Source organism: Corvus kubaryi, unplaced genomic scaffold (genome assembly GCF_017639235.1).
Source record: "Corvus kubaryi isolate FWS band 111438036 unplaced genomic scaffold, C.kubaryi_AGA036_p1.0 135, whole genome shotgun sequence".
Classification (NCBI taxonomy): Eukaryota; Metazoa; Chordata; class Aves; order Passeriformes; family Corvidae; genus Corvus; species Corvus kubaryi.
The window spans coordinates 7,764,283-7,790,646 of NW_024580669.1; the positions used below are offsets into that span (position 1 = coordinate 7,764,283).

General features: G+C 37.4%; 1 protein-coding gene across 9 annotated transcripts in view; it reads left to right on the forward strand.

The window, feature by feature from the left end:
* Nucleotides 1-26,364, forward strand: part of PCLO (piccolo presynaptic cytomatrix protein) — a 324,030-nt gene that overhangs the window by 140,253 nt on the left and 157,413 nt on the right. For all 9 annotated transcript variants that reach the window (XM_042053722.1, XM_042053717.1, XM_042053700.1 and 6 more), the window contains exons 4-6: nt 1,331-2,554; nt 9,187-14,251; nt 14,627-16,638. In XM_042053722.1, coding sequence (XP_041909656.1) covers nt 1,331-2,554; nt 9,187-14,251; nt 14,627-16,638 — 8,301 coding nt within the window. The remainder of the gene's footprint in view (nt 1-1,330; nt 2,555-9,186; nt 14,252-14,626; nt 16,639-26,364) is intronic.

Sequence of the window (26,364 nt, forward strand, 5' to 3'; positions counted from 1 at the left end):
CTTTAAGTCCTATGGAGGAGGATAGTAGGTCCTGGAGGATTATGTTTAAATGCTTTTTTCAACAGAGAAACTAAGCCTAAATTATATTTAATAGTCTGATACAGAGCCACATTCAGTTTGGAATTGCAAAGGATGTAGTAACTGTTAGGGGAGACAGCTGATTCACCTGATAAACAGCATTTACTGGGACAATATTATCAGGTACTATTAATAAATATTTTTTGTGTCAATTACTAGGACTCACTAGTTTGGTCATTTCTAAAAAATTAAAATAATAAATGCACAAGGCAATTGTTTGATGACCTCAATGATAATGCATGCATTCTTGCTTTGCCTGAAAGAAAATTTGTCAGAAAATTTTATATATTAAATAGCCTCTCCTTAGTTGCATTTCCATAAAACTAGCCCATATGAGCTTTTCTTACTTAAGATTTTTGTCATATCATCTGTGTTTCTTGTAATTTATATATCACTTATAAAAATAGCTGATCAGCTATTTTAAATGTAGATTTTAATGTACAGTATACACCTCTTATCCACCAGTGAAGCTCATTTTGCATTAGTGAAGTAAACCATCATTAGCTGTTCTAGTATCCAGAAGAGTCTGGATTTTTTCTTTCCTTTCAGTATCCTTCTGTGCTTAAAATTTTCTTTTGCTATTTTAAAGGGACTATAAACCAAATCCCACTGGAAACAGTGTGATTACTTCTCTCATATAGTAGCTAGGCAACTGGCAACAAGATCTTTTGCACAGATAGAAGCACTTGTCCTTTTTCTGATTTTCTGGGAAGAAGAGTAAAAGAAGCCAGTGTGCAACCAGGATTTAGCAGTAAAGTGAGCAGAGAGGTGATCTTCCTGTTGAGTTACAGCCATAATAAATTTATACACTGATACTTATACAAAACTTCAAGAGGGGATTTCTGAAGAGAAACACAGAGAGTCATGAGTGCCAGTTGGTCCCCTTTTTCTCAGATTTGCAAAATTATAGGGACCTATTGATAGATCATAGAGGCTTTAGAAAGGAATATATGTTAGAAATATGTAAGCAAACATTGTACATATAGGTCATCAATACTGTGGAAAAATGTCATTGCTGTTAGTTTTCACAGTGTCTTTTTATATTTGTTCATCTAGGCTTTCTGGAATCTGACATGCTCCGTTTCTGGAATGGTGCTATGGATCTTCCTGCAAGAGCAGGAAAGAAAGAGAATAACTTACCAGTATGCATAGCATTCAGATTGAAAGAATTCAACTGTATCAGCTGCAAACACTGTATGATTTTATTGTTACTTTTTCAAATAAGTAACTTCATATGTTTGTTGTATCACAGGTACAGGAATGGCTGTGCTTAAACTGCCAGACCCAAAGGGCAATGTCAGGACAACTTGGAGATATGGGCAAGGTGCCACTTCCGAAAACAGGCCCTTCACAACCAACATCCAAACCACCTGCTCCTCCTCAAAAACAGCCAATGCCTGCTGTCTCACATTCCCCTCAGAAGACTTCCACACCGCCTACTCTGGCAGCAGCAAAGCCGAAAGAGGAACCAGGCATTCAGAAAGAAGCCCCAAAACTTCAGCAGGGGAGATTGGAAAAAACATTGTCAGCTGATAAAATCCAGCAAGGTGTTCAAAGGGAAGATGCAAAACCTAAGCAGGGAAAACTTGTCAAGACTCCCTCAGCTGATAAAATCCAGCGTGCTTCTCAGAAGGAAGACCCAAGGATTCAGCAAACAAGACTGACAAAGACAGCCTCCTATGACAGAGTTTTGCATGAAGTTCAGAAGGAGGATGAAAAACTTCAAGAAGCAAAGCTGGCAAAAACATCCTCAGCTGATAAAATTTTACATGGAGTTCAGAAGGAAGACATAAAACTTCAAGAGACAAAATTGGCAAAGATACCCTCAGCTGACAAAATTTTGCAGGGAATTCAGAAAGAAGACCCAAAACTCCAACAGATGAAAATGGCAAAGGCACTGTCAGCTGACAAAATCCAACCTGCAGTTCAGAAGGAAGATGCACAGCTTCAGGAGGTAAAATTGCCAAAGGCAGCTTCAGTTGATAAAATCCAACATGGAATTCAGAAAGAAGATATAAAACTTCAACATGAAAAAATTAAGAAAACTAGATCGGTGGATAAAATCCAAGAGGAGGATCAGAAAGAGGAAACAAAACTTCAGCGAGGGAAATTGTCAAAGACACCGTCAGCAAATAAAATTCCTGCAACAACAACTGCAGACCAAAAGAAACCCCTAAACACAGTGGAAGAAGATAAAGAAACTGTGCCCCCAGAAAAGAGCACACCACATCCAGAAGACAAAAAAGAAGAAATTACAGCTGAGATTAAAGACCACGTTGCTAAACAGAAAGCAGAAGTTGAAGCACCTTATAAGGGACTGCAAGCTAAGGAGCAAGAAGATGTTAAGAAAGAGGATTTGACAACTGGGATTTCACAAGAGGTTTTGAAAACTGAAAAAGCTCAGGAAGAAGAAATTCCTGTTCAAACAGCACCTTTGCCAAGAACCGACCATGTGGAAGCAGTGAGAGAAAAAATAGTAAGTGTTTTTCTCCCTCCCACATCCCTTTTTCCCTTTCTCCAACTTAGAATCTGATCCTTACAGACCCTCTCCTTCCTGCTTTGGTGTTATTCTCTTTACAAGATAGTTCTAAGTGATAAAATCAATGATTCCCATTGAGTGAAAGTTTCACCAGTTAGTCTTATGCTCTACATGCACATTTCAAGATTTCTTGCCTGATTTTAAGTCTCCAGCAGTTAAGCATTTGAAACTAAGGCAGAGCTCCAGTTTAATAATTTTTCCAATATTTCAGATTTATTTACCTTGATCTTTAGACTCTCCAGACTTTGAAGATTAATTGTTACACTGGAGTATTTTTGTAGTTCTCAATCCCAAAAGGAAATAATCTGAGAGGGTAAGGCGTACTGTACTTTGCAATACCAAAATATAATAGAAATTCCAGGAATACTTTGTGATGTCTGAACATGGCACATTAAAGAATGCAATTTTTACATCTTTTTACTATTTAATTGGCTTATCTCATATAGACAGGGACTTTCATGTAGGGTTCTTGTGGGCTCTCAAGTCAGAGGAATGGGTGAGTTTATGATACCATGAACTAGAGGTCCTCATTTCTTAAATAAATGCTTTTGCTAGACATAAACTCACCAACAAGTCACTTTATCAGCTGAAGTGAATAACATGCACAATTTGTTGAGAAATGGAAAATTAAGGGGTTTTGTATTGCAGCGCAAATTAGGTGCTGATTATTATGTTATAAAAATAAGAGTAGGCTTAGGCAAAATATTTAATCTTTGACAGAATTATGTTTTCAAATAATCCCAGTCAAAAAGGTCAAGGGTTTGGTTGGCTTTTTTGTTTTGTGTATTTCCTGATCGTAACCAACGGATTTGGACAGAAAAAATATTCTAATTCAAAAATTATGATCTAGAAAATACTATTTTTATAAACCAAATCTCCTGCTGAAATATACCTCCTATCGCATGTTATGTTTACTGCTCTTGATCATATCTAGAGTTACTATGTATGACTGTACTGAGGGAATCCCTGAATTATGCTTGGAGTAACATAGCCAAAAATACTACTTTTTGGACCAAACAAAAAGGAGATTTGGGAAAATCCTATTTCAAATTGTTCAGCATTAAAAATAAAGAAGGTGTGTCACCTGGCTTGTACTTAGTAAAATAAACTCTGATTTTTTTTTTTTTTTTTAATTGAAGTACTTCAGTCTTGTCTGTGCTGTCCATCAAACATTGCTAGATACAGCTCTTCCCAAGAGACCACGTGATAAAAATGGAAGAGGTGATACCAATTTAGATATCACACATTGATTCCATTTCACTAGGTGAAAGACAACATGTAGACATTGAAGAATATAATTTATATGTATTTCAGGGTAGAGTCGTATGGAGGATTTCAACTAGGTGTATTTTTAGTTAGGGATGCAAGGGAAAAACCTTTCTGCACTTGACAAACTGCTGTCATTTTATATCCACTTCTGTGGAAATGGTAGTTACTAACTTGTTTAGCTTTCCATTAAGATAAGCAATTACTGCTATCCTCATTTTTCACTAAAAAAAAAGAAGAAAGCATGAAAACGCAGCAGCACTCCAGTAAGTCCCTGAAGACATGAAGAGCTTTGTACATGATTCAGTAGAAACAGTAGAATAGTCCATGGAAAATCAGAGAATCATAGAATGGTTTGTTATGGAAAGGACCTTAAAGATGATCTTGTCCCAGCCCACCTGGCACAGACAGAGACACCTTTCACCAGACCAGGTGGCTCAAAGCCCCATCTGACCTGGCCTTGTGCGCTTCCAGGGATGGGGCAGCCACAGCTTCTCTGGGCAATGGGTGCCAGTGATTCACCACCTTAATAACAAAGAACTTCTTCTTAATATCTAATCTAAACTTGCTGTCTTTCAGTGTGAAGCCATTTGTCTTGTCCTGTCCATGCTCTTGTAAATATTCTCACTCTGTCATTTCTGTAGGCTCCCTTCAGGTTCAGGAGAAATCACAAATATCAATTGTATTTAGAGATCTGGCATCCTCTGAAAAAAAAATGTGATTTTAATATTGAAACATTTTAAAATATTTGAGTCTCAAAGTGTGATTTGAGGAATCATAAAGCTGTTTTTTTTTTCTTCAAAGCATTTTTTCAGTAATATTTTGAAATATAATTTCTTCACAAATTTTTTAAAGAATAAACTGACTGCTCATGTTTTACAGGTCCTTTTCCTGAGAAACCATCTTGTAATATTGACTATTTACATGTGCAATAGCAGTTAGCTGTTCTAACAAGGATGCCTAGGAATCTTGGAGGTTTAACACATGCAGATTTTCAGTATCTAATCATCATCTTGGAACTCACAAATAAACACAGAAGTAGTTCAGCATTTCTACATGAACACGTTACCGTGGTGTCAATTGGACATACATTTGCAATATATCAAATATACTATATATGTACCCTTATTACTACCTTCTTATGTTTACTGAGGAATGATCACATGCTTCAGTTGAGTAACTGAGTAAATATTAATATTTTGTTGATTGGCATCATTATTCTAACACATGCCATTAATGACAAAACACAGCCCAGAGAGAGAGATAAAGGGATAAGGCTTGTTTGTAGCAATATTTCTGGATACAAATAAAATGTTTCATTTTGAAAATATAAAGTTGAAATTGCAGTTTACATAGTTTAGTCAACTGTGTTTCTTTTCCACTTTGTGAAACATTTTTGTATAATGTAGATATCTTTATTTCTTCTATTAAAAAAAATGACCTTTTAAAAATTATGAGTTCCTTTGAAAAATCAAATTTCTGTGCTCTGCAACAGAATTTGATTTTGCCAGCTATAAATACTTTTTTTTAAAAAAAAGAAGATTTTTTTTTGACATGCTTTTCTTTTATTAAAGTTCTGGTTTGATTTGGTAACCAATAGAACTTTTTTCAGAGAATTATATAATCATAGAGGTTGAAAAAGAGCTCTAAGATCATGAAGCCAAACTATTAGCTTAGCAAATACTGCTACCTTCACCACTAAACCAGCTCCACAAGTGCCACACCTTGATGTTTTTTGAACACTGTTTTATGTTTTCAAATAAGAATAGTAAAAATGAGGAAGAGTAAGAATAAATAATACTGATAAAGCAAAAAATTCTAATACAAAATAACTGTGTAATGGATTGACTCTGGCATCACAGAAATGGCACTGGAATAGCACAAATACATTTGACATTAGATAATTTTTAACATTAGTTAAAGAGGTTGCATTTGCTGTTTTTAAAGTCTTATCCAGACTGCAGCTTTTATAAGTCTCCTTCTTCCTCATGTCTCAAGAAGTTCTTCTTATCAATGTCTGTATTAGAGCTAAATTTGTCCAGTATTAAAAACACACAGTAGACAAACTCAGAGGAAATGCCATTGAAATACTCAGAAAAGCCCAGTAATTCAACATGTATCAAAGTACTTCCTAATTTACCAGGGAAAAGAAAGTAGATTTTTATGATTTGAATGCATTTTTTTCATTCTCAAAGAGTTCTGGAATATATATATGATCTTTAGCAACATTGTTTCTGCAATAATTTTGTTATTCATCTAAAAATCTTATGTTTATGATATGTTTGCAAGTTTAACAATGATGCTGTCTTTGTGGATTTAATGGCCAACCCCACAGAAAATAAGTTAGCAGTCCTTTAAGAACAGATGTAGCTAGTGGCAATATCCTAATTCTCAGACTACAGGAAGTAAGAGAAAAAAGCCCAGAGGCCACATATTGTTTACATGCATATTGATCTTGAAGCATGATATGCACGATAATTTTTGCATGTACCATGGTGCAGGCAACGATACAAACAAAAATGTTAGAAAATACAGTCATGTTTTGGTAACCTTAAAAAGAAAGTTGGATTTTTCTCATCCCTTTTTTTTGCCAGTGAGAAAAGAATTCTGTCCTTATTGTAGATCTTTTTCTTCTCCTTACTGTACAAACAGCAGACAATCTCATATTCAGTTTCCTGTGATTCATAGCAGTCATGTTATGGCATACGCTGAGGTTCAACAGCAGGGTGGGCAACAGCAATATTCATTGCCATCTCCTCTGGTTTGGTCACAGTCTGTACTAGACACTGGACTCAGCTGCAAAGAGAATGGCTGAAGTTGTTCCATGAACCAGTTGTTCTTTACCTTTTTCTGTGCTTAACTGTTCAGTTGATGCTTTCTATCTCTGCTTTACAACTGACTGTATCACTCCGTCTCCCTGTGGAGAACCAAGATCTGAGAGGTTCCCTTTCACTAGATGGATGCATCCTGTCACTCAGCTTCTGGGAAACCTTCTGAGCTTGAGCAATGTTTGCATTTTTTAGTAGCTCATCTAAATTGATCATAGTGAGTTTTGTTGGGTATGTCTTCATAAGTATGAACATATTGATCATAAATGAAAAAATAACAATCAAGTGTCATGGGTGAAATTTCAGTGAGGGGTGTGCTATTTATAGAGGGAAAAATCCCTTGGTTTTAATGATACATGTATTTTTTTAACATAGCAAAATAAATTCCCCTTAAACAATTTTTCTTTAATAAAGGGAACAAAAATGTAAATATAACATACAAAACCTGAAATGTTTAATTATGCTTCATTGATGACTTTTTGTAAAGACCATACATAATTCTGTCCTTAAGGGCCGGACAATACCCAAGAGTAGATTTTTCAGAATAGTGAGAACTGTAGGGTTCAAATGGTGATGACTTCCCAAAGTTTTTTTTGAATACTGCAGGTTTCTCCATGTTTAAATATTAATCACAGCCTTAGCATTCAAGAAGTCCTTAGAAATGTTTGTTTTCACACTGGATTTTTATTTGCAATGGATTTTTCTGTGATATCGGATAGTTGGATTTGCAATATTGGTTATAATGTTGGTAAAAATAAATGTAGTTTATATTCAATGTATTATCTGATTTTGCAAAGCATAAAATAGATCACTCCTGTGAATGATGATTAATTAATAAAATATTAGTATATTACTGCAATAATATTTTAATATTAATATAAATATTAGTGTTTTAATGTAAGATTATATTCAAAGTATATGATATGTCTAAAAGCAACAACACATACCTTAAATGTAAATTAAATCTAAACCTATCTAGTTTTAAAAAAAGAATATAACTGACTATAAAAAATATTTGGATTTTGATATTTTGACTCTAAATGTAACATTAGTGTGAATAAACTTTGAAAATACTTGTAGTCGATAGCAACTTACCATGAGTGTAAATGTTATTTTAAATTATAATTAACATTCATGATAATTTTCCTAGTATATTTATTCTACAGTGCTTTTAACTATTTTTCAAATAATCTTATTGACAATGAAGTTGATAAATTAAACCTTTAAATAAATGATTTGCTGTACTTCAGAAATCACTGACTTAGGTTAGCAAAGCTGGTAAATACTCCCTACTTCTATTATTGAGAGCCCTAACAGAAATAAAGATCACATAATGAGACTTTGGGATGCTTGTTCTCAAATTGGCAGTGGATGTGGGGACACTTCCTAAAATTGTCAGCTCAGAGTAGAGCAGACCTGAATTTTGGAGAATGAACTGTTTTTTAGCTGAATGATGAGTTACTTTCACTAAGTACAGAGCATTTCACAGCTGTGAGAAGCAGGAGGGAAACTGGTGCGGGAATACTTGCTGTAGGATATTTTTGGCATTTTTGTTATTTATAGAAGGAGATAGAGATGCTTGTCAGTCAGAATGGTGTAGAAGCATCTGGAAGCTAGGATGACTAAGGGTGTTTAATTAGGGATGAGAAGGAAAACATTGGTTCTGATGCTCAGTCAGGAATGCCTGCCTTGTTTGCTTCCTTTAATCATGGCTGACCATCATGCTTTCCTCCCTGCAATCACACCCCTACCAGCAGCTTACTCTGCATTACCAATTTACGGAGAAACTTCTTTTTTGTGAGATACTCAGAAAATATTTGTGCAGTGCCCAGCTGTAGGGGACATACCAATATGTGAGGACATTCCACACGTCATTAAATCGTGCTTCAATACTCAGTGTATTCTGTGGCATGTTGCAATGTGTAATACTTCAATTATCAAAATTAAACCATGAGTCCAATATTTGAGAAGATTGACATATTTCTAGACAATTATAAAAGGTAGAATGGGTAAAGAGAGGAGCAGACTCCAGAAATTCTGCAGCTATTTGTCAAGCTATATTACTTTGTATCTAGAACCACAAAAACAGCTTTGAAACATAGTAAATAAAATCTTCATATAAATAAACCCCCCGGGAAATTTGTCCCATTGTGTGAACAAATGGCAGATTATGATTACTAAGTGTTCTTAAAACAATTAAATTTTATATTGAAAAATAAAAGATCATCTTGAAACTAGTAAAATCAGTTGCCAGTGTGAACAGCCAAGCAATGCTTAGATTCAATGCAAAAAATCAAAATTTGAGGACCTTTTTTGTATTATTTTAATAGCTTTGAATAGCAGAATTATTGTTCAGTCTTCATCTGAGACATGAACTCATCCTTTAGGAAAAAGAATCACATGTTTTAATTGCCAGGAGACATTAAGAATTTATATATAAATATATACACACGCGTTATGTATTTATTTTTTTAGGAAAAGGAGGATGACAAATCAGACACATCAAGCTCTCAGCAACAGAAAAGTCCACAAGGTCTGAGTGACACCGGGTATTCTTCTGACGGGATATCAAGTTCACTTGGTGAAATTCCAAGTCATATCCCCACTGATGAAAAAGATTTACTCAAAGAATCTAATAAAAAAGACACTATTTCACAAGAAAGTCCACCAAGCCCCTCAGATCTAGCTAAATTGGAAAGTACTGTGCTCTCAATTTTAGAAGCTCAGGCAAATACTCTTTCTGATGAAAAATCTGCAAAAAGCAAAGAGCTTTCTGAAACATATGGTGAACAGACAAAGGATCAACTTAAAACAAAGCCTTTGCCCGTCACTCCAGAATCTTACAGTTCAGATGAGGAAGACTTAAAGGCTATCAAAGAAGGTGAAGGAACCATTGTAGAAGAGGGCAAAGGAACTGCTTCCTCACAGGCAGATTACAAGGAAGACCATGAAGGAGAGGACATACCAGCAAGAAGACAGCAACGTTATGACTCTGTGGAAGACAGCAGTGAGAGTGAAAACTCACCTGTCCCAAGGAGAAAAAGAAGAACTAGTGTTGGTTCTTCAAGCAGTGATGAGTACAAACGAGATGACAGTCAGGGATCAGGTGATGAGGAAGACTTCATTAGAAAACAGATTATAGAGATGAGTGCTGATGAAGATGCTTCAGGTTCTGAAGATGATGAATTCATTAGAAATCAACTCAAAGAGATCAGTGCAGCTGAAAGCCAAAAGAAAGAAGAAGTGAAAAGCAAAGCCAAAGGAACAGCTGGAAAACACAGAAGAATGGCACGGAAAAGTAGTGCAGGCTATGATGAGGATGCAGGAAGAAGACATTCATGGCACGATGATGATGATGAGACTTTTGATGAAAGCCCAGAGCCAAAATACAGGGAAAGTAAAAGTCAAGACGGTGAAGAACTTGCAATATCTGGAGGAGGAGGCCTTCGACGTTTCAAAACAATAGAATTAAATAGTACAATAACAGCCAAATATTCTGAAGTATCTGAACAACAGAAAGGTATTTTATATTTTGATGAAGAGCCTGAGCTAGAGATGGAGAGTCTTACAGATTCACCAGAAGATAGATCTAGAGGAGAAGGATCTTCTAGTTTACATGCTTCTAGTTTCACACCAGGTACATCTCCTACTTCAGTGTCATCACTTGACGAAGACAGTGACAGCAGTCCTAGTCACAAAAAACTGGGAGGGGAGAGCAAACAACAGCGCAAAGCCAGGCATCGGACACATGGTCCTCTTCTTCCCACTATTGAAGATTCTTCAGAAGAAGAAGAACTACGGGAAGAGGAAGAGCTGCTAAAGGAACAAGAGAAACAACGTGAATTAGAACAGCAACAAAGAAAAAGTTCTAGCAAAAAATCTAAAAAGGATAAGGATGAACTAAGAGCCCAGAGAAGAAGGGAACGTCCAAAGACTCCACCAAGTAATCTTTCTCCCATTGAAGATGCATCTCCAACAGAAGAATTACGACAGGCTGCAGAAATGGAAGAGCTGCACAGATCTTCTTGTTCTGAATATTCACCCAGCATTGAGTCAGAACCTGAAGGTTTTGAAATCAGCCCAGAAAAAATAATAGAAGTGCAGAAAGTTTACAAATTGCCTACTGCTGTCTCTCTGTACTCACCAACAGATGAACAACCAACTGGACTCCCAAAAGAAGAGAGTGGTCAAAAGACATTGAAAAGTGCCGAAGAGGTATATGAAGAGATGATGCATAAGTCCAAATCATTTCAAATTTCAAATGAAAATAATGAAGTATTTGAAAAAGAATCATTATATGGTGGAATGCTAATAGAGGATTATATTTATGAATCTTTAGTGGAGGATACTTACAATGGAACTATTGATACTAGTCTTGTCATGAGACAAGATGAGAGCAGTGAATATATACAACAGAGAGGAAAAGAGAAAAAAACAAGAGCTTCAGAACAGGTCTATGATGAACCACAGAAAATTAGTGATCTAGAGAAAGACTACTATAGTGTTGAGACTTTACATACTATTGTGCCTCAAGAAGATATTGTTTCTAGTTCTTACATTATCCCAGAAAGTCATGAAATAGTTGTATTAGACAGCACAGTAACTTCCACCATTGAGGAAAAGCATTTGTTAGATGCAGAAGCTGCTTATGAAGAGCTTATGAAAAGACAGAAAATGCAGCTAACCCCAGGGTCTAGTCCAACACAGCCAACTTCTGATTTCATTCCCACATCTGATACAAAGGTATCTGGTGGTGGAGAAATAGTCGATAGTACATCTTTAACATCAAGCACTACTTCAGCAATCTCAGATGTGTCACCTGTCAGTAGCACAGCACTGTCCATTCCAGATGTTAAAATAACACAGCATTTTACAGCAGAGGAAATTGAAGATGAATACTTAACAGATTATGCCAGAGAAATTCAAGAAATAATATCTCATGAAACATCAATATTGACATACTCTGAGACATCAGAAGGTGCTGCATCAGTTTTAGCTTCTGATACAGCTTCCTTAACATCATCTACATCTTCAGTTTGTACCACGGATAGTTCCTCACCTATAGATAGCACAACCACAGGATTTGTAGGTCCAGCAGAGGGTGTAAGTAAACCAGCTGATTCTGAAGGTGTCAGGGTAGTAACACAGGTTCCCTTAACATCTGCAAAAGAGTACTCTGAAATGAGCATGCCTTATGAATCTATTGCTGGAGCCACTAAAAAACCATCTATAGAATCAGATGTGGAGAGTGTGGAGCAAACTGCAGTTTGTTTGCCTGAAACTGTACCTTTAGTAGTGGCAACTACAGTTACAAAACCCAAGGAATATGCAGCTGATACCATTACCTTTGATACCTCCAAAGCAGAGAAGGAAACAGCTAGAAAAATTAAAAGTACAGTAGAGGTTGGCAGTGTCAAAATTCATCCTGAAGAGCCACACAAAGAATTGGGTATTGATATTACAAGGATTGATTTGACTAGTGCTGCATCTGAGCAACCACCTATATGTATAGCACCAGTACCAGTTACAGAGCCTGCATCAGAAACATCTTCTGTACTCACTCACAGTGTTGTAAGTAAGACCAGCATGGTCTCTGTGCCTTCCTCAGCTCCTGCTGTTTCAGCCAGAGTATTCTCTCTTTTTAGAAGCTCTTCTTTGGATTCTCCTGCACATCCTTCTCCACCCCCACCTCCTCCTCCTCCTCCACCTCCTCCACCACCATTACCACCTCCACCTATTTTACCCAAGCCAGCCATTTATCCCAAAAAGAAGTCACAGATTAAGACTCCAGCTGCAACAGCTCCCACAGTGATACCTCCAGTCACAACTGTTCCAACACTTGAGTCCACAGCTGTGTTAAAGAATCATGTGGTACCTATCACAAAAACATACACCCCAACACCACCTCCTGTACCACCCAAACCATCCTCCATTCCAGCAGGGCTTGTTTTCAGTCACAGGCCCCCTGAAGTAACTAAACCTCCAATTGCTCCTAAACCAGCAGTTCCTTCGCTCCCAATAGCTGTCCATAAGCCAGCAGAAACACAACCCAAACCAGTAAGTTTGTCATTGACTTCAAGTATGACTCTGAATTTGGTCTCCACAGCTGAATACAAAATACCGTCTCCCACTTCCCCTTTGTCTCCACACTCTAACAAATCTTCACCAAGGTTGGCAAAACCCTCAAAGGAAACCTATGTTGTCATCACATTGCCCTCTGAGCCTGGAACTCCCACAGAAGCTATAACTAGTCAGGCCGTTACCTCCTGGCCTTTAGAAGCACCTTCTAAAGAACAGATTCCACAACCTATGCAACCAGTTTTTACTACATCCATGAAAACTATGGATATTCAAAGTATGGCAGGTCAGAGTATGTATATTTCAAGTGCACTGCAAGCTATTCCTGTGACAACACAATCAACTTTTGAAAAAATACCTATTTCAAAATCAGAAGTAGTAACAACAGACCTAACCAAGACCACAGTGTCTGTGGTTAAGGGTCCAGTGCCTGGTTATGGTTTAGGTAGTGTTGCTATTACTACACCTCCAGAGCCACTCCATATTGTAGATCAACCCAGATACAGAGAGAATGGAAGATTCCATCCTTTGGGCGATGTCATAGATCTTCGCACTTTAACTAAGATGGACATTGACATGAGAGACAGCTGCATGGATCTCTCTGCTGTTTCCATGGATGTAAGAAGGCAAATGCCAGCAATTGACACAGGTGGACGGCCAGTAAGTACTGTCCAGCCGTCCATAATAAATCTTAGCACTGCATGTGTTGCCGATACTTCTCTACCTGTAGTCACTGAGACAGTAACTGTAATGACCTGCACTGCCACTGTGAGCTACGCCACCAGCACAGACAGCCTTGTTGATCTGGGACATGCAATGACAACGCCACTTCAGCTAACAACATCAAAACATTTTGAGCCTGCATACAGAGTAACAGGCAGCCAGGCCTTCTCTGTAGGTAGAGATGAAGTGCCAATAAATTTATCCCTAGGTACTTCAACACAGGCAGTGACATGGGCTACTACAAAGCCTGTTACTGTACCACCTGTTGGTGTTACAAATGGTTGGACTGATCTCTCCACTTCTCAGGAGCCAGCAGAGAGTGGAGCAGTTGACCTTAGCACTACAAAATCCCACAGAACAGTAGTAACAATGGATGAAACTACTTCAGGTGTCATAACAACAGTAATAGAAGATGATGAAAAGCCTGTAGATCTGACTGCAGGGAGAAGAGCTGTCTGCTGTGATATGGTTTATAAATTGCCATTTGGTAGGAGCTGTACAGCACAGCAGCCGTCTACTACACTTCCTGAAGATCGCTTTGGCTACAGAGATGACCATTATCAGTATGATCGTTCAGGGTCATATGGCTACCGAGGAATGGGAGGTATGAAACCATCTATGTCTGACACAAATTTATCAGAAGCTGGACTATTTGCATACAAAAGCAAGAATAGCTTTGATTATCGATTTGGGGCAACTGATACAGCAGTAGATCTTACTTCTGGAAGAGTAACTACAGGTCAGTATGACACAGCAGCAGATCTTTCTTTGAAATATAATTTTGATGTTCCTCACCTCATTTCAGGATAATTTTTTTTAATTATTTTTCCCCTCCTTCTGTTGTTTTGCTTTCTTTTGGACAGTGTGACAAATTATTTTGGATTACACATGTTTTTCATTTCTTCATTTTACATATGTGTTTGCACAGAGGTGCCTGCATGTGCCTGCATGTTCAGAAATGCTGTTTCTTTCACATCCAAAGTAGATCACTAACCTGAAGATTTGCATGCAGTTTCCCCTTCCCATTTACTTCATCAAGATGGGATGACTTTCAGAATCCGCAAAGCAACATTCTTTTGTGGGACTGGACTGTAACTTTGCCCTGTAATTTCAGGTGAGGTTATGGATTACTCAAGCAAGACTACGGGTCCATATGCAGAGACTCGGCAGATTTCTGGCCTCGGGCTCAGTACACCGCAGTATTCCCAAGCAAGAATGGTGTCATCTGTGGGTTCGCAGTTTGGCGTTGGAAGTGTTTTAAGATCATCCAATGGTGTTGTTTATTCTTCAGTAGCAACTCCAATCCCATCCACATTTGCCATCACCACACAACCTGGTTCTATTTTCAGTACAAGTGTCAGAGATTTACCTACTCTCCAAACGATTGACTCAGTGCCCTCTTTATCAACTTTGCAACAGACTCAACCACTCCCAAGATCATACAGTTTCTTGACAACTGTGGCAGCTGAAAAAGATAATGCAATTACTGCCATTAGTATGGAGACAGGGTTGCCACCTCATACTATAGAAACTATTACCACTGAGCCAGCCACCTTGATACCTGCTTTAACTACAGCATCCGAAGTTTATACAGATGTAATTGACGATGAGGTTGCCCTTCTCATTGCCCCTGAAGAAGGCAAACAGCAGCAGCTTGATTTGGAGCGGGAACTTCTTGAGCTTGAGAAAATTAAGCAGCAGCGCTTTGCGGAAGAGCTGGAATGGGAACGTCAGGAAATTCAAAGATTTAGGGAACAAGAAAAGTTTATGGTGCAAAAAAAGCTTGAGGAGTTGCAATCCATGAAACATCATCTCTTATTTCAGCAGGAAGAGGAACGACAAGCTCAGTTTATGATGAGACAAGAGACATTAGCCCAGCAGCAGTTGCAGCTTGAACAGTTCCAACAGCTTCAACAACAGCTCCACCAACAGTTAGAGGAGCAAAAACTTCGTCAAATATATCAGTATGGTTATGACCCTTCAGGAACTGGCTCGCCACAAACCACCACGGATCAAACACTCTTGGAAGGACAGTATGCAACCACAGAAAATGGCCAATTTTGGCCTACTGATGACACAACCACTACAGCTTCAGGAGTGCTGGGTATTGAAATTCCACAAAGCCAAGCGTGGTATACAGTTCAGTCTGATGGCATTACCCAATACATACCCAGGTCTGGTATCCTAAGCTCGGTTTCAGAAATGTCTCTTAAGGATATTGATGTTAGAGAGGAGAAGCAATTGAAAAAGAGAAGTTCTATGCCAAAATTACGTGGTCCTTATGAGGAGTTTGAGGAGACCCTGGAAGAAGAGCCCCGGTGCTTCAAAAAAATAGTGGACAGTGGAGTGCAAACTGATGATGAAGATGGAGCAGAAAGAGGTTACACAAACAGGAGACGGAGAACTAAGAAGAGTGTTGATACAAGTGTTCAGACAGATGATGAAGATCAAGATGAATGGGATCTTTCCAGCAGATCCAGAAGGAAGCCCCGTGTAGGGAAATACACTGAGAGCACCGCTGAGGCAGACAAAGCTAAACCATTCTCCAAGGTATCTAGTATTGCAGTTCAGACAGTGGCAGAGATTTCGGTGCAAACAGAACCTGTAGGAACAATAAGAACACCTTCAGTCAGGGCCCGATGGGATGCTAAGGTTGAAATCATAAAGCACATTTCAGCTCCAGAAAAGACATATAAAGGAGAAAGTCTGGGATGTCAAACAGAGACAGAGTCAGACACTCAAAGTCCCCAATATCTGTCAGCTTCATCTCCTCAGAAAGATAAAAAACGTCCAACACCATTAGAGATAGGATACTCATCCCACCTTCGTCCAGACTCCACATTACAGGTAGTCCCTTCCCCTCCCAAATCTCCCAAAGTTCTCTATTCACCCATTTCACCCATTTCACCAAGCAAAGTGATAGAGTCAGCATTTGTACCTTATGAAAAACCCATGACTGATGACATCAGCCCTCAGAAGATGCTACATGCTGACATGGCCAAGGTTCCTCCATCAAGCCCAAAGGCAGCAAAGATGATGCAACGCTCTATGTCTGATCCTAAGCCCCTGAGTCCCACAGCAGAAGACAGTTCCAGAGCTCAGTTTCAGTACACTGAGGGTTTTATGGTAAGAAGTATTTGCTTGCTTTTTTTTTTTTTTTAATATGCAATTCTACAGCTGTTAGTACAGCATGAGGACAGACACACTCATTTCCAGTACCTTGTGTATGTAGTCTTTTTGCACACCTTACTGACAAGTCCAGAGGAATATCTGCTGTCTAAAGCAGTGGTTATCTCCTTCACTGCTTTGCCTGGAAACAGACAAGTCCATATTACAGTCTTAACTAATATTTGGGAAATAACAGAACAAGTCCATTTTCCGAATTTGGATGGCACTTTGTGTTTTATATGGCTATTCATTGGTAGTGTAGGTGTTACTGACAATTCTTCAGAAAACTGAAAGCATTTCCTTTCTAATCATACAACACCCAGCTCTTGTGGCACAGTCTGTAGTGCATTTACCTTGAAATGACTGCATGTGCCTTCTGAGAGACAGATAACACCAGATTTAAAATTGCCTTAGTTAGCTGTCCTTTTTGGCCCTCATGAGGTTTCTTGGCCATGTGTGATTCTGTGGATAATCTCATGTCCCAGTGTGTACATCTTTTATCTTTCCCACACCAAAAGGTCTCATATCACAAATCCATTTTTAATTTGTTTGTTTTGGATAAGGAAGATTATCAGGAAGTTATACAAATTTTGAGGGCTGTTTATAATAGGGGTGAGAGGAGGCTGACATTAGGATCAAAATTTTCATTTCTGCAGTATTTGTTTTCCTTGAGAAATAAGATTTCATATTTGGGAATCAAAAAAAAGTACCTTTATAATATGATATGTTCTTGGCTGTCCTTTTATCTGAGACCATTACCTTCTGTCAGTTGATGTGTCAGTATCTTGTCAGAATTCTGGAAGAGTTGCCATTGAATTTTTTCAGCAATATTTGTCTTTTATGTTATCTTCGAATATGAGTGATTATATGAGTGAATATGAGTGAGGATAAAGAGGGTTTGTTCTCTCTGTTTGATAATTTTTGGTGGCTTTCAAATGCAGAATTATCTGGTTGTACCCTCCAAGGCTCCCACTGTAAATAGTTCCTGCAGCTTCACATAATTGTGCAGCATTAAATTCTTTCCATGCTGTTATTGCTTGGAAAACAGTACTTGGAAGTTTGAAGGGAAAGCTGTAGTTATGGCATTGGCACTGCATATAAATATCATTCACTAATGCAGGATAAGGACAGTGGGGGAAACTAGCACAAGCACTAAAGTTTCATGTAAAGGATTTGGAACCGCATCTTCAAGAACGTTGCTCTTGGATTGTAAGAAACAGTTTTACTATACTTGTAAAAGTATAGTAAAACTATTTCTAAGAACAAATGATTCCGTTCACTTATTTTACAGATACATATATATATATGATATAAATTGTATCCTTCTATGATGGATGATAAATTCTATAAAGAGCTCATTGTTTAAAGGCCTTTACAGTAGAGTTTGAACACATACATTATTCTTTAATGAGACATGAGAACAAAGAGCTTGTACACCATTGTTTGGTTTTTTTACCAACATTTTCTTTATGGTTTTGCCTTGAACCCAAACGGCAGTGAGCTATGTGGTTTTCACTAGTGTGCAGCCATCAGGCAGCAAATAGCCCATGTCTCAAAGTAGTTACAGTCTAAATAAATGAGGGGGACATTTTTGTGGAAGGTAGGGTGCAAGTAGACAGATGCAAGGAGGTTAAAAGTCTTCCATGAATACAAAGTTGACTGCACTAACTTGGCCATGCAGCAGAAAGTGAGGAAGCTGCTCTGTAAACGTCCCCTAACCATCATGGCTGACTTCAGCTTTGATGCTATGTTAAACATTAAGCTTTTTATACTCTCTGATAGAGTTTTGATAATTATATGTCTGAGGTTAAGTTAGTTTATGCTGAGATCAGGTACTTGAAGTTTAAAGGAAGAAAGTCATATGGCCATTAAAAGAAAAAATATTTATGGTGATCCTTGCAGAATGTAATTGATTGACCTCATCAGCATCTGGAAAAGGGGCATAAATTGCTTTTGCAGTTTCTATATCAGTTTCAGTTCTCAATTGCTCAGTCCAGTTATGTTATAAAGGAGAGTTCTACAGCACAAGATCTAAATTATCTGGGTTCCACAAGACTTGCAGTGTTCCTTCCAGGATGTCCATTTTTTTGTACCATGGCTTTAGAGCTGTAACATTTTGAAGCACAGGAAAGACTGGACAGTGATTTCTTTCGTACATTTTATCACATTCAAAAGTTCTCTGAAAGCATACACACAGTGTCATTGTTGGCAAAGTGTAAACCTTTTTGACATTTTTTCAACTGTACACCTTTGTTGTTAGACCCACATGGTGTTATTATACTTAAGTTTAAATACAGGATCACATTTGGATTATCCTAAATGTGAAAGTAAGATGCTACCTTAACTTGGAAATATTTTTGGCACTGGACTGTTTTTTATTCATTCTGTGTATGTACAGTGCCCACAACTGCTACAGTCTTTATTAATTCTCTCTTTACACTTTTGTGCCTCCTGACTGGAGAATTCCTAATTTCCTAGTTATAAAAATTGAAAGGTAGAAGGGGCCTGTTAAGCCATTCAAAAGAGTGAAGTTCAGTACAGAAAAAATTACAAAACAGCTCACTCTGGAGAAGAGAATTTACTAGAGCCGAACATAAAAGAATAAAATGGAAATGAAAGATTGATCTTTCACTACCTTAAGGAAATGGAATGTGTATATGAATACTTTTTGCATGGATGAATATCCCATCACTTTTTAAATAGTTCATGAATCAGGATTATTTCTTTGTCTGCATTCATAAACACTGCAGGTGAAAAGGGTGTTCATGTGTTCATGTATATGATTCACAGGCTTTTTTTTTCATGACAATTGAGCAAAAAAGTTGATCCTTAGGCAGTTGGTGGGACTAAAAGAGTAAGAATAAAATTGATCTCTTTCTAAGATTTTCAGTTAAATGATACGTTGTCCTTTAGACAGTGTCCTTTCATTATTCATGCATTTCTTCCAATGGAAAATGGGCTTTTTACAACATTTCAGGGAAAGATATTATGGACACTATGACTAAGATGATTAAATTATCTCTCTATGTCTTTGAACTGTTGCTTTAAATACAATTTTCTTCTTTAATGCAGCTTGTAAAGGAAATTAGTGTAATGTTTTATCTAATCTAGTGTAAGTGAAAGGCTGAAAAGTAACCTGGTAGCTAATCACATAATAAAAAATCCAGATAACATTGCTTTCAGTGGTGACACATTTAATTTTCAGACAACAAGCTACGTGGTTACATTACATTTTCACTTTCTTGTCTGTCATAGTCATTGTCTCTATGTGAACACTGGAATGAACATAAATGGTGGCTTCCTGTTCCAAAGAAAAATTATTGCTGGCCACTATGTCCGCTTTTGTAGTTCTTATGTGCTGTCCATTTCTGTGATACATATTAGTAATCAAGTGTAGCTGAGCCAAGAAAAAATTAGGAATTGTAGCCTGTCAGAACCAAAAAAAGTTGTGAAAGCCACCCATTGGAATTGACATTTTGCAAAGATACCCAGTTTTTCTGTTTTGTGAGCTTTGTGCCTCCTGAGCTCCCTGTGGCAGTGAGCTCCCCAGCTCTGATATTATTAGACTGTCCAGAAGTCCCACATGGTAGGGTTCAATGGAGTGAACAGCCCTAGGAATGGTCTCCATGAGAGCACCAGGAACTGTCAGTAAAGTCTGGAAGTGAAGATTGAAATTCATCCATTCAGCAGCAACAAAAAAATTGTGAGCACCTGTCTAATGTAATAAAGAAATGCTTTACACCAGTGTGCCACAGAATCAAGTCACATGCCAGTCACAGTCATCTTTGGCACTTGTACAGATTGCATATCGGTAATCAAAGATTTTTTCACCTTTGGATGCAAAATGCCTGTTCAGCTAAACTGAGGCAAGTTGCAAAAGATTTTGCACATGACCTGTCGCACGCATAAAACATCTACAGCTAAGCAGTGCATAGACTCAGCATAAGTGTTTGTATTCGTGAAACTAATGCAAAGACACATCTGTCAACAGCCTGTCAGCTTTAGGGTAGAAACTGTACATTTAAGCTTTAACACTTAGAGTAAATCCTATCAATATGTTTATTAAGAGAGACTTTTCTTGACATTTTTATCTGATGTGATTTACCATGCTTGTAAGGCAAAAATAAATCAAATCTTCATAATGTGGTTAAAAAAAAAAAGTAATTATTTCAAGCAAAATCCCCCTGAAACGTGTCTTTATTTAGGTAAGAAATGCAAGATTTCTTCTATTTCTATATTAAGAGCAGAAGTATACTGATTTTAAGAGTGGAATTTCTTGGCTTTGTTAACACATTGATGTCTATCTTCTGTGATATTCTGAAATTTTCAACTTTAAAACTGGAATGTTAAGACTTTATGATTTCACAGAATCATAGAATGGTGTGAGTTGGAAGGGACTTTAAAGTTCATTTAGTTTCAACTTCTCCTGCCACAGGCAGGGACACCTTTCACTTCACCAGGGTGCTCCAATGCCCATCCCACTTGTCCTTAAATGTTTCTAGGGAGATGGGGCATCCACAGCTGACCTTTGCAGACCTGCTCTACATGTGAGCACTGAAAAGGGAAAACAAGGTAGTTGTTCCCAGTAGAATTAAAACCTTGAATCTCTCATATCCATGATGTTTTGCTTGTTTATTCAGGACTAAGCTGATCACCAGACTTGTAGTTCAGCAAGGAATGTTCTCCCTGGAGAATGAATAGAGAGAAAAAGGCAGGGATAATCCAGCTGTTTGAAGGTGGATATTTCTGTTTGCTCACATTCCTCAGGAGCAGGGAGTAGGTTCATTTCTTAATATCATGGCAGAATGTCAGGTAACATAACTCTTCTAGTGTTGGAGCACAAGGCATAGGTGTTTCCCTTGGTTTCTTGTTATCTGAGCGTAATTCCAGGTAAAAGGAGTTGGTACTTTGTTACAGTTTTTATAGTTGCTGTAAAACATTCTGAAGTGATTTTTGGTCTGAGACATAGGTGGTCTTGTGGTTGTGCTGCAAAAGGCTTAATTCAGTGCCTTTAATTTTCCGTTTTAGTTCTATGATTCAGCTCAGAAAAAGGGAATAACATTTTGATTTCTGTAAAAACTGTATTTCTGTATAAAGGAAGAATTACCTTTTGCAGAAACAGTTGCTATTTGGGTTTCAGTACAGCTGGGTGTTGAGGGAGGAGTCATCTAAATTTAAAGTGCAAAGTTTTTTTAACTTTGCTTTGAAGTGACATCGCTGGACTGTGGTTTAATGAAAGTTCTCCAGACACTGGTGGCAACTGGATCTTCATTTTAAACGTGCATAAACCAGTCCTAAAGAGTGACCTGGGAGAAATCTCATTTGCATAATTCATAAGGCTTTCATGCAATTTGTGAACTGCACATGCAGGTCTGTCTGACAGTGTGTTAATACACTTAGCAACAGGCTAAGTCACCAGGCCTGAATAATGTTGGTTCATTGCTTATGAACAGGAAGTCTTATCTTGAGACTGAATTCAGGCCAGAAATCCAGAGAAGGTGTAGATGTTCCCCTGAATTTCCTTTTGTGCTTGAATTTTGTCACGTGCTTTTTTTGTGTGCTTCAAACAAATTCTCTGGGAACTGAGTTAAAAAGACAATCTTGCTCACATCTGGAAACAGTTCTCAACAATCCTATCCCTGTATAAATATTAAATTGTACTTATTTATCTTTTCCTTTAACCATGTGGCTGTACCTAGATTTAAGATTATTTCTTCCACTAGAGGTCTGAATTTTTTACAATTTAGAGTCCTATTAACACTTCAAGCTACTGCTGCCGGTGAAGTATTTGAAATCCTTTGGAGTAACATTTATGTGACTCAAATGAGGCATCTTTTTGCATCTGTCAGGTCTTCCAAAGAGACAGGATATCCCACATCTGGGCAACATGTCATATAAACATTACTTTCTAAAGCACATTTAACTATGTCAGTCTTTTCTGACTGATACTTTTGTATTAGTTGGTTTCACACCTTCTCTATTCAACTAAGGGTCATTCATGCGTAATAGGAAATTATTGTTGTGTTCACTCTTTTTCCTTAACAATGTTTTATAAAGTTTGAGATTTGTGGCAAAGTTGACAAAGAGCCTTGGTTTTATGTCACTTGGGCCTTTTCCTACCTGCTGTCGGCTTATCCATCTTCCTCTTAAGCCAGCTCTTACACAGACATTAAGAAAACCGTCCCTGGCTGCGAATCCAATCCCTCAGTCTTTTATCTTCCATAAAGACAAAGAAAAATAGAGGTACAGTAAGATCTTTATATTCATTTCTGGTTGACTTGGTTTTCATGGTTATCCATTTTAAGAATACTTGGAGTATTTGGTGTGGAAAGAGGTAAATAATCACGTTCCTTGTTTTAAAGTAATAAATACAGTGTATAAATTTATACAGTGGAAACAAGCAGGCACAGAAGAAAGACAGAGGGGCACATACCCATGAGCAAATTTTGGCCTACTTCAGCTCTGTTTTACTTCAGATCTTCACCTCCTCTCAAGCCACAGATTACTGTACTTAGTGTGAATAGGAGGATAAAAGTTCTACCAGTGTAATTGACTGAAATAAAAGGAGGATTTTCTTTCACATTTTCTGCTGATAATTCTGGCTTCCTGCATTTTATTCTGTCTACAGTTTTATGAGCATCTTTGACTGAAGCTCTGAAAGTTATACAGAGAAAATGAATGTACATTCTCCAAAAGGAGCAGAAGAACAATGTCTATAAAATCTTTGTTAGAAAGAAACTGCTGTCTGTGCTTTTTTAGCAAGTTGTTTGGTTTAGTAAAAGCTGAACAATAGATCAAATTAGCTGATGTAAACTATCTGCAAGTATACTGTGTTGTTGTCCAAAAGGAGCCAGTCACGGTTTGGACTGGTTTTCCCTACTGGGATTTGAGCCTGTTTGAGATACACTTAGGACAGAGCTTCCTACTGAGTTTTCTTCAGAAGAAGGCTAATTTGTTTATAATAATTATGCCTGATTTATTTTTAGCATATGAGGTACTAAAAGTTTCAAAACTCTACATTATTCCCTTGGGAAAAATATGAAAAATATTTGCAGAGCTAGATATTATGACATATAATCACCCCAAAAATTAAGAATAATGAAAGGATAACATGAAGATAGCCCAGTAATCTTTGAGCTAAATGTATGTGTATTTGTAATACTCATCACAGCATAATTAGCTTCGTAAATTGTATACCAGAGCTCTGATGGTTTCCTTCTAATCTCTAAAAATACTGGCTAGACCAGATTCTCTTGTGCTATCAGTGTTTCAAAATGCAGTGTGGTCTAATAGCCTATAACAGGTTGTTTATTTGTTTGCTTGTTTTTAAATTAGTAAGGCTTGCCTATGTTAGAACTTACTTTACTTTGGTTCTGATCATCAAAATCCTTCTAATTAGGCATTGCTTTTCTGAGACAGTGATTTCATATTAAAAATAATTTGTTAAGATAGACATATGGTTTTGCATATTATTGCTGCAAGATAAAATTTTATTATGAAATATTAAGAAAAATAGTCCCCTTCTACTTCTTTACATTATTTCTCCAGCACAACATTATTGCTAAGCTAATTTTTTTCAATGGGGATTTTTAAATGGAAGTTTTCTCTCCATCTGCCAGCTGGAAGTGAATGTCTTAGGTCAAAATGGTGCCTGTCAAATGGGAAAGCTGTTTTAAGTGGACCAAACAAGGGCTTGTCCTAGGCTTTACACTTTAATAATTCAATTACAATTTAAATTATGAAGAAATGCCTCATATAGAATTTTTAGATTGATATAGAAAACACAATTACTTTGGAAAGCAGAGTTGCAGTTCAGAGCAATGTTTCAAAATTTCAATAATGATACAGACACTACAGGTACAGAGGAAAAAAAGCAAACCAAAACCAAACCAGGAATATTGCTGATTAGGCAATAGCAGTAGTGAAAATATTCCAGTGTAGTAGCAAAAGTTCAGATCTAATATGGCTTAAAAATATCAAGTTCTTGCATGAAAGGTAGTGGTGTTCTTGGGGAATACTGACAACAGGTGCCTGTGTAGGATACATGTTGCAGTTGTTTACCCTGCTCAGTGGTGGGTGAGACTTCAGCTTTAACAATAAATGCAGTTTAGCTCAGCACCATTGAAGAGTTAGACAATGAGATGTTTCAAAGTTGAGCAAAAGAGAAAGGATAAAAGATGTAGACAATATTGGTTAGAAGGCTGAAGGATCTGGGTGTGTTGATCTGGAAAGAAGTCCAAAACTGGACAAGAGTCTTTCGCTGTGTTAAACATTATTTTAAAAAGGACAAATATTAACCACTCTTCACATCCAGTGGAGGCACAGGATGGACTGTCTCAATCTGTGGCCTTGGATATTTAGCAGATATGAACTTTGTAACTGCAATAGCACAGATGCCTTAGAATTGATATATTCTAATGAACCTGTGTTACATCTGAATATTTGGAATAACATAAAGGGATAGATAGGCTGTATGACTGATTTCCTTTCCAAGCCAAGAATATCTTGAGCACTATGAGTAATAGAAGTATGTTTAAAAATTGAATTCTAAAATTAGGTACAACTTTCTTTAGTATTCATGGCTTTTTTTACACAGTATCATGAACATCTTTGGTGTTAATTTGTATCGATACAGCATTTGCCACAGACCACTCAGATATATATGGCCCTTTCTATAATATGAGTGACTGCAGTGATGCAGTCTTCATTTAAAAGATAGGAAGCTGAGATAGGCATAATCAAATACCCTAAATGTCCAGTCTGGTTCCTTCCATCCGTCAGCTGAAGTGGCATTTAGTCACTATTTTACTCTCCTCTTTCCATTTCTCTTCAGAAGCCTGGAAGTCTCTTGCCTTCCTTGGCTGACTCCAGAACATAGTCTACCTAGCTAAGGTATGAAGGATTGGAAATAACAGGTTTAACATTAGATATTGGTGGTGAAAAATCCCACCTGATCTGGTCACTGTATATTCCTGTTATAATCTGCAGGCAGAAGTATTCCAAGGAAACAGTAGTTAATCCACTTATTTTATAGTTTTAGTTTGGAATATGATTACTTTCTCAAATTACTACAGTAAGGTTCTAGATGACTGAAACTGATTTTGGTCCCATGGTCACTCAAAAAGCCTGTCTTCTGAGTCTTCTGTGTTCTTATTTCCTATTTTTTCTCTCAAAACAGTGGATTTTTAAATTATGTCCTAGTTTCCTTTTATCAATTCTGCCCAGCAAAAGTTAGGATTCAGTTAAAGTTAGGCTTATAAATTGTTTTCTAGGTACCAAAAGAAAAATAATTAAAAAATTACTAATTTAAACCAACTTTCATTTAATTCACTGAAACATCATTATAAAAAAGTCTTTCCACTATTTACTGGTCTCTCCAGCATGCTTTTAAGATGAATGGCTGCTGACAGATGGGCATCATAGTGCAGGCAAACTTCTTATTTATGGGACAAGGTTGGCTCTGCTGACACCAATTCAGACTTTCAGAAGTTATCCTGTCAACAGTTCTTAAATCTCCCTATTTTAGAGAGAGGAAGTTTTTCATTTGTGCTTATCCTTCCAGTTCAATTTCTCCAAATAATTTCCAATTTTGTTACCAAGAAGGAGCCAAACTCTGGTAAAAAAAAGTGATTCACCTGATGCAAAATTCAGCTCAAGGTGTGGAATCCATAATGGCATGGTAAG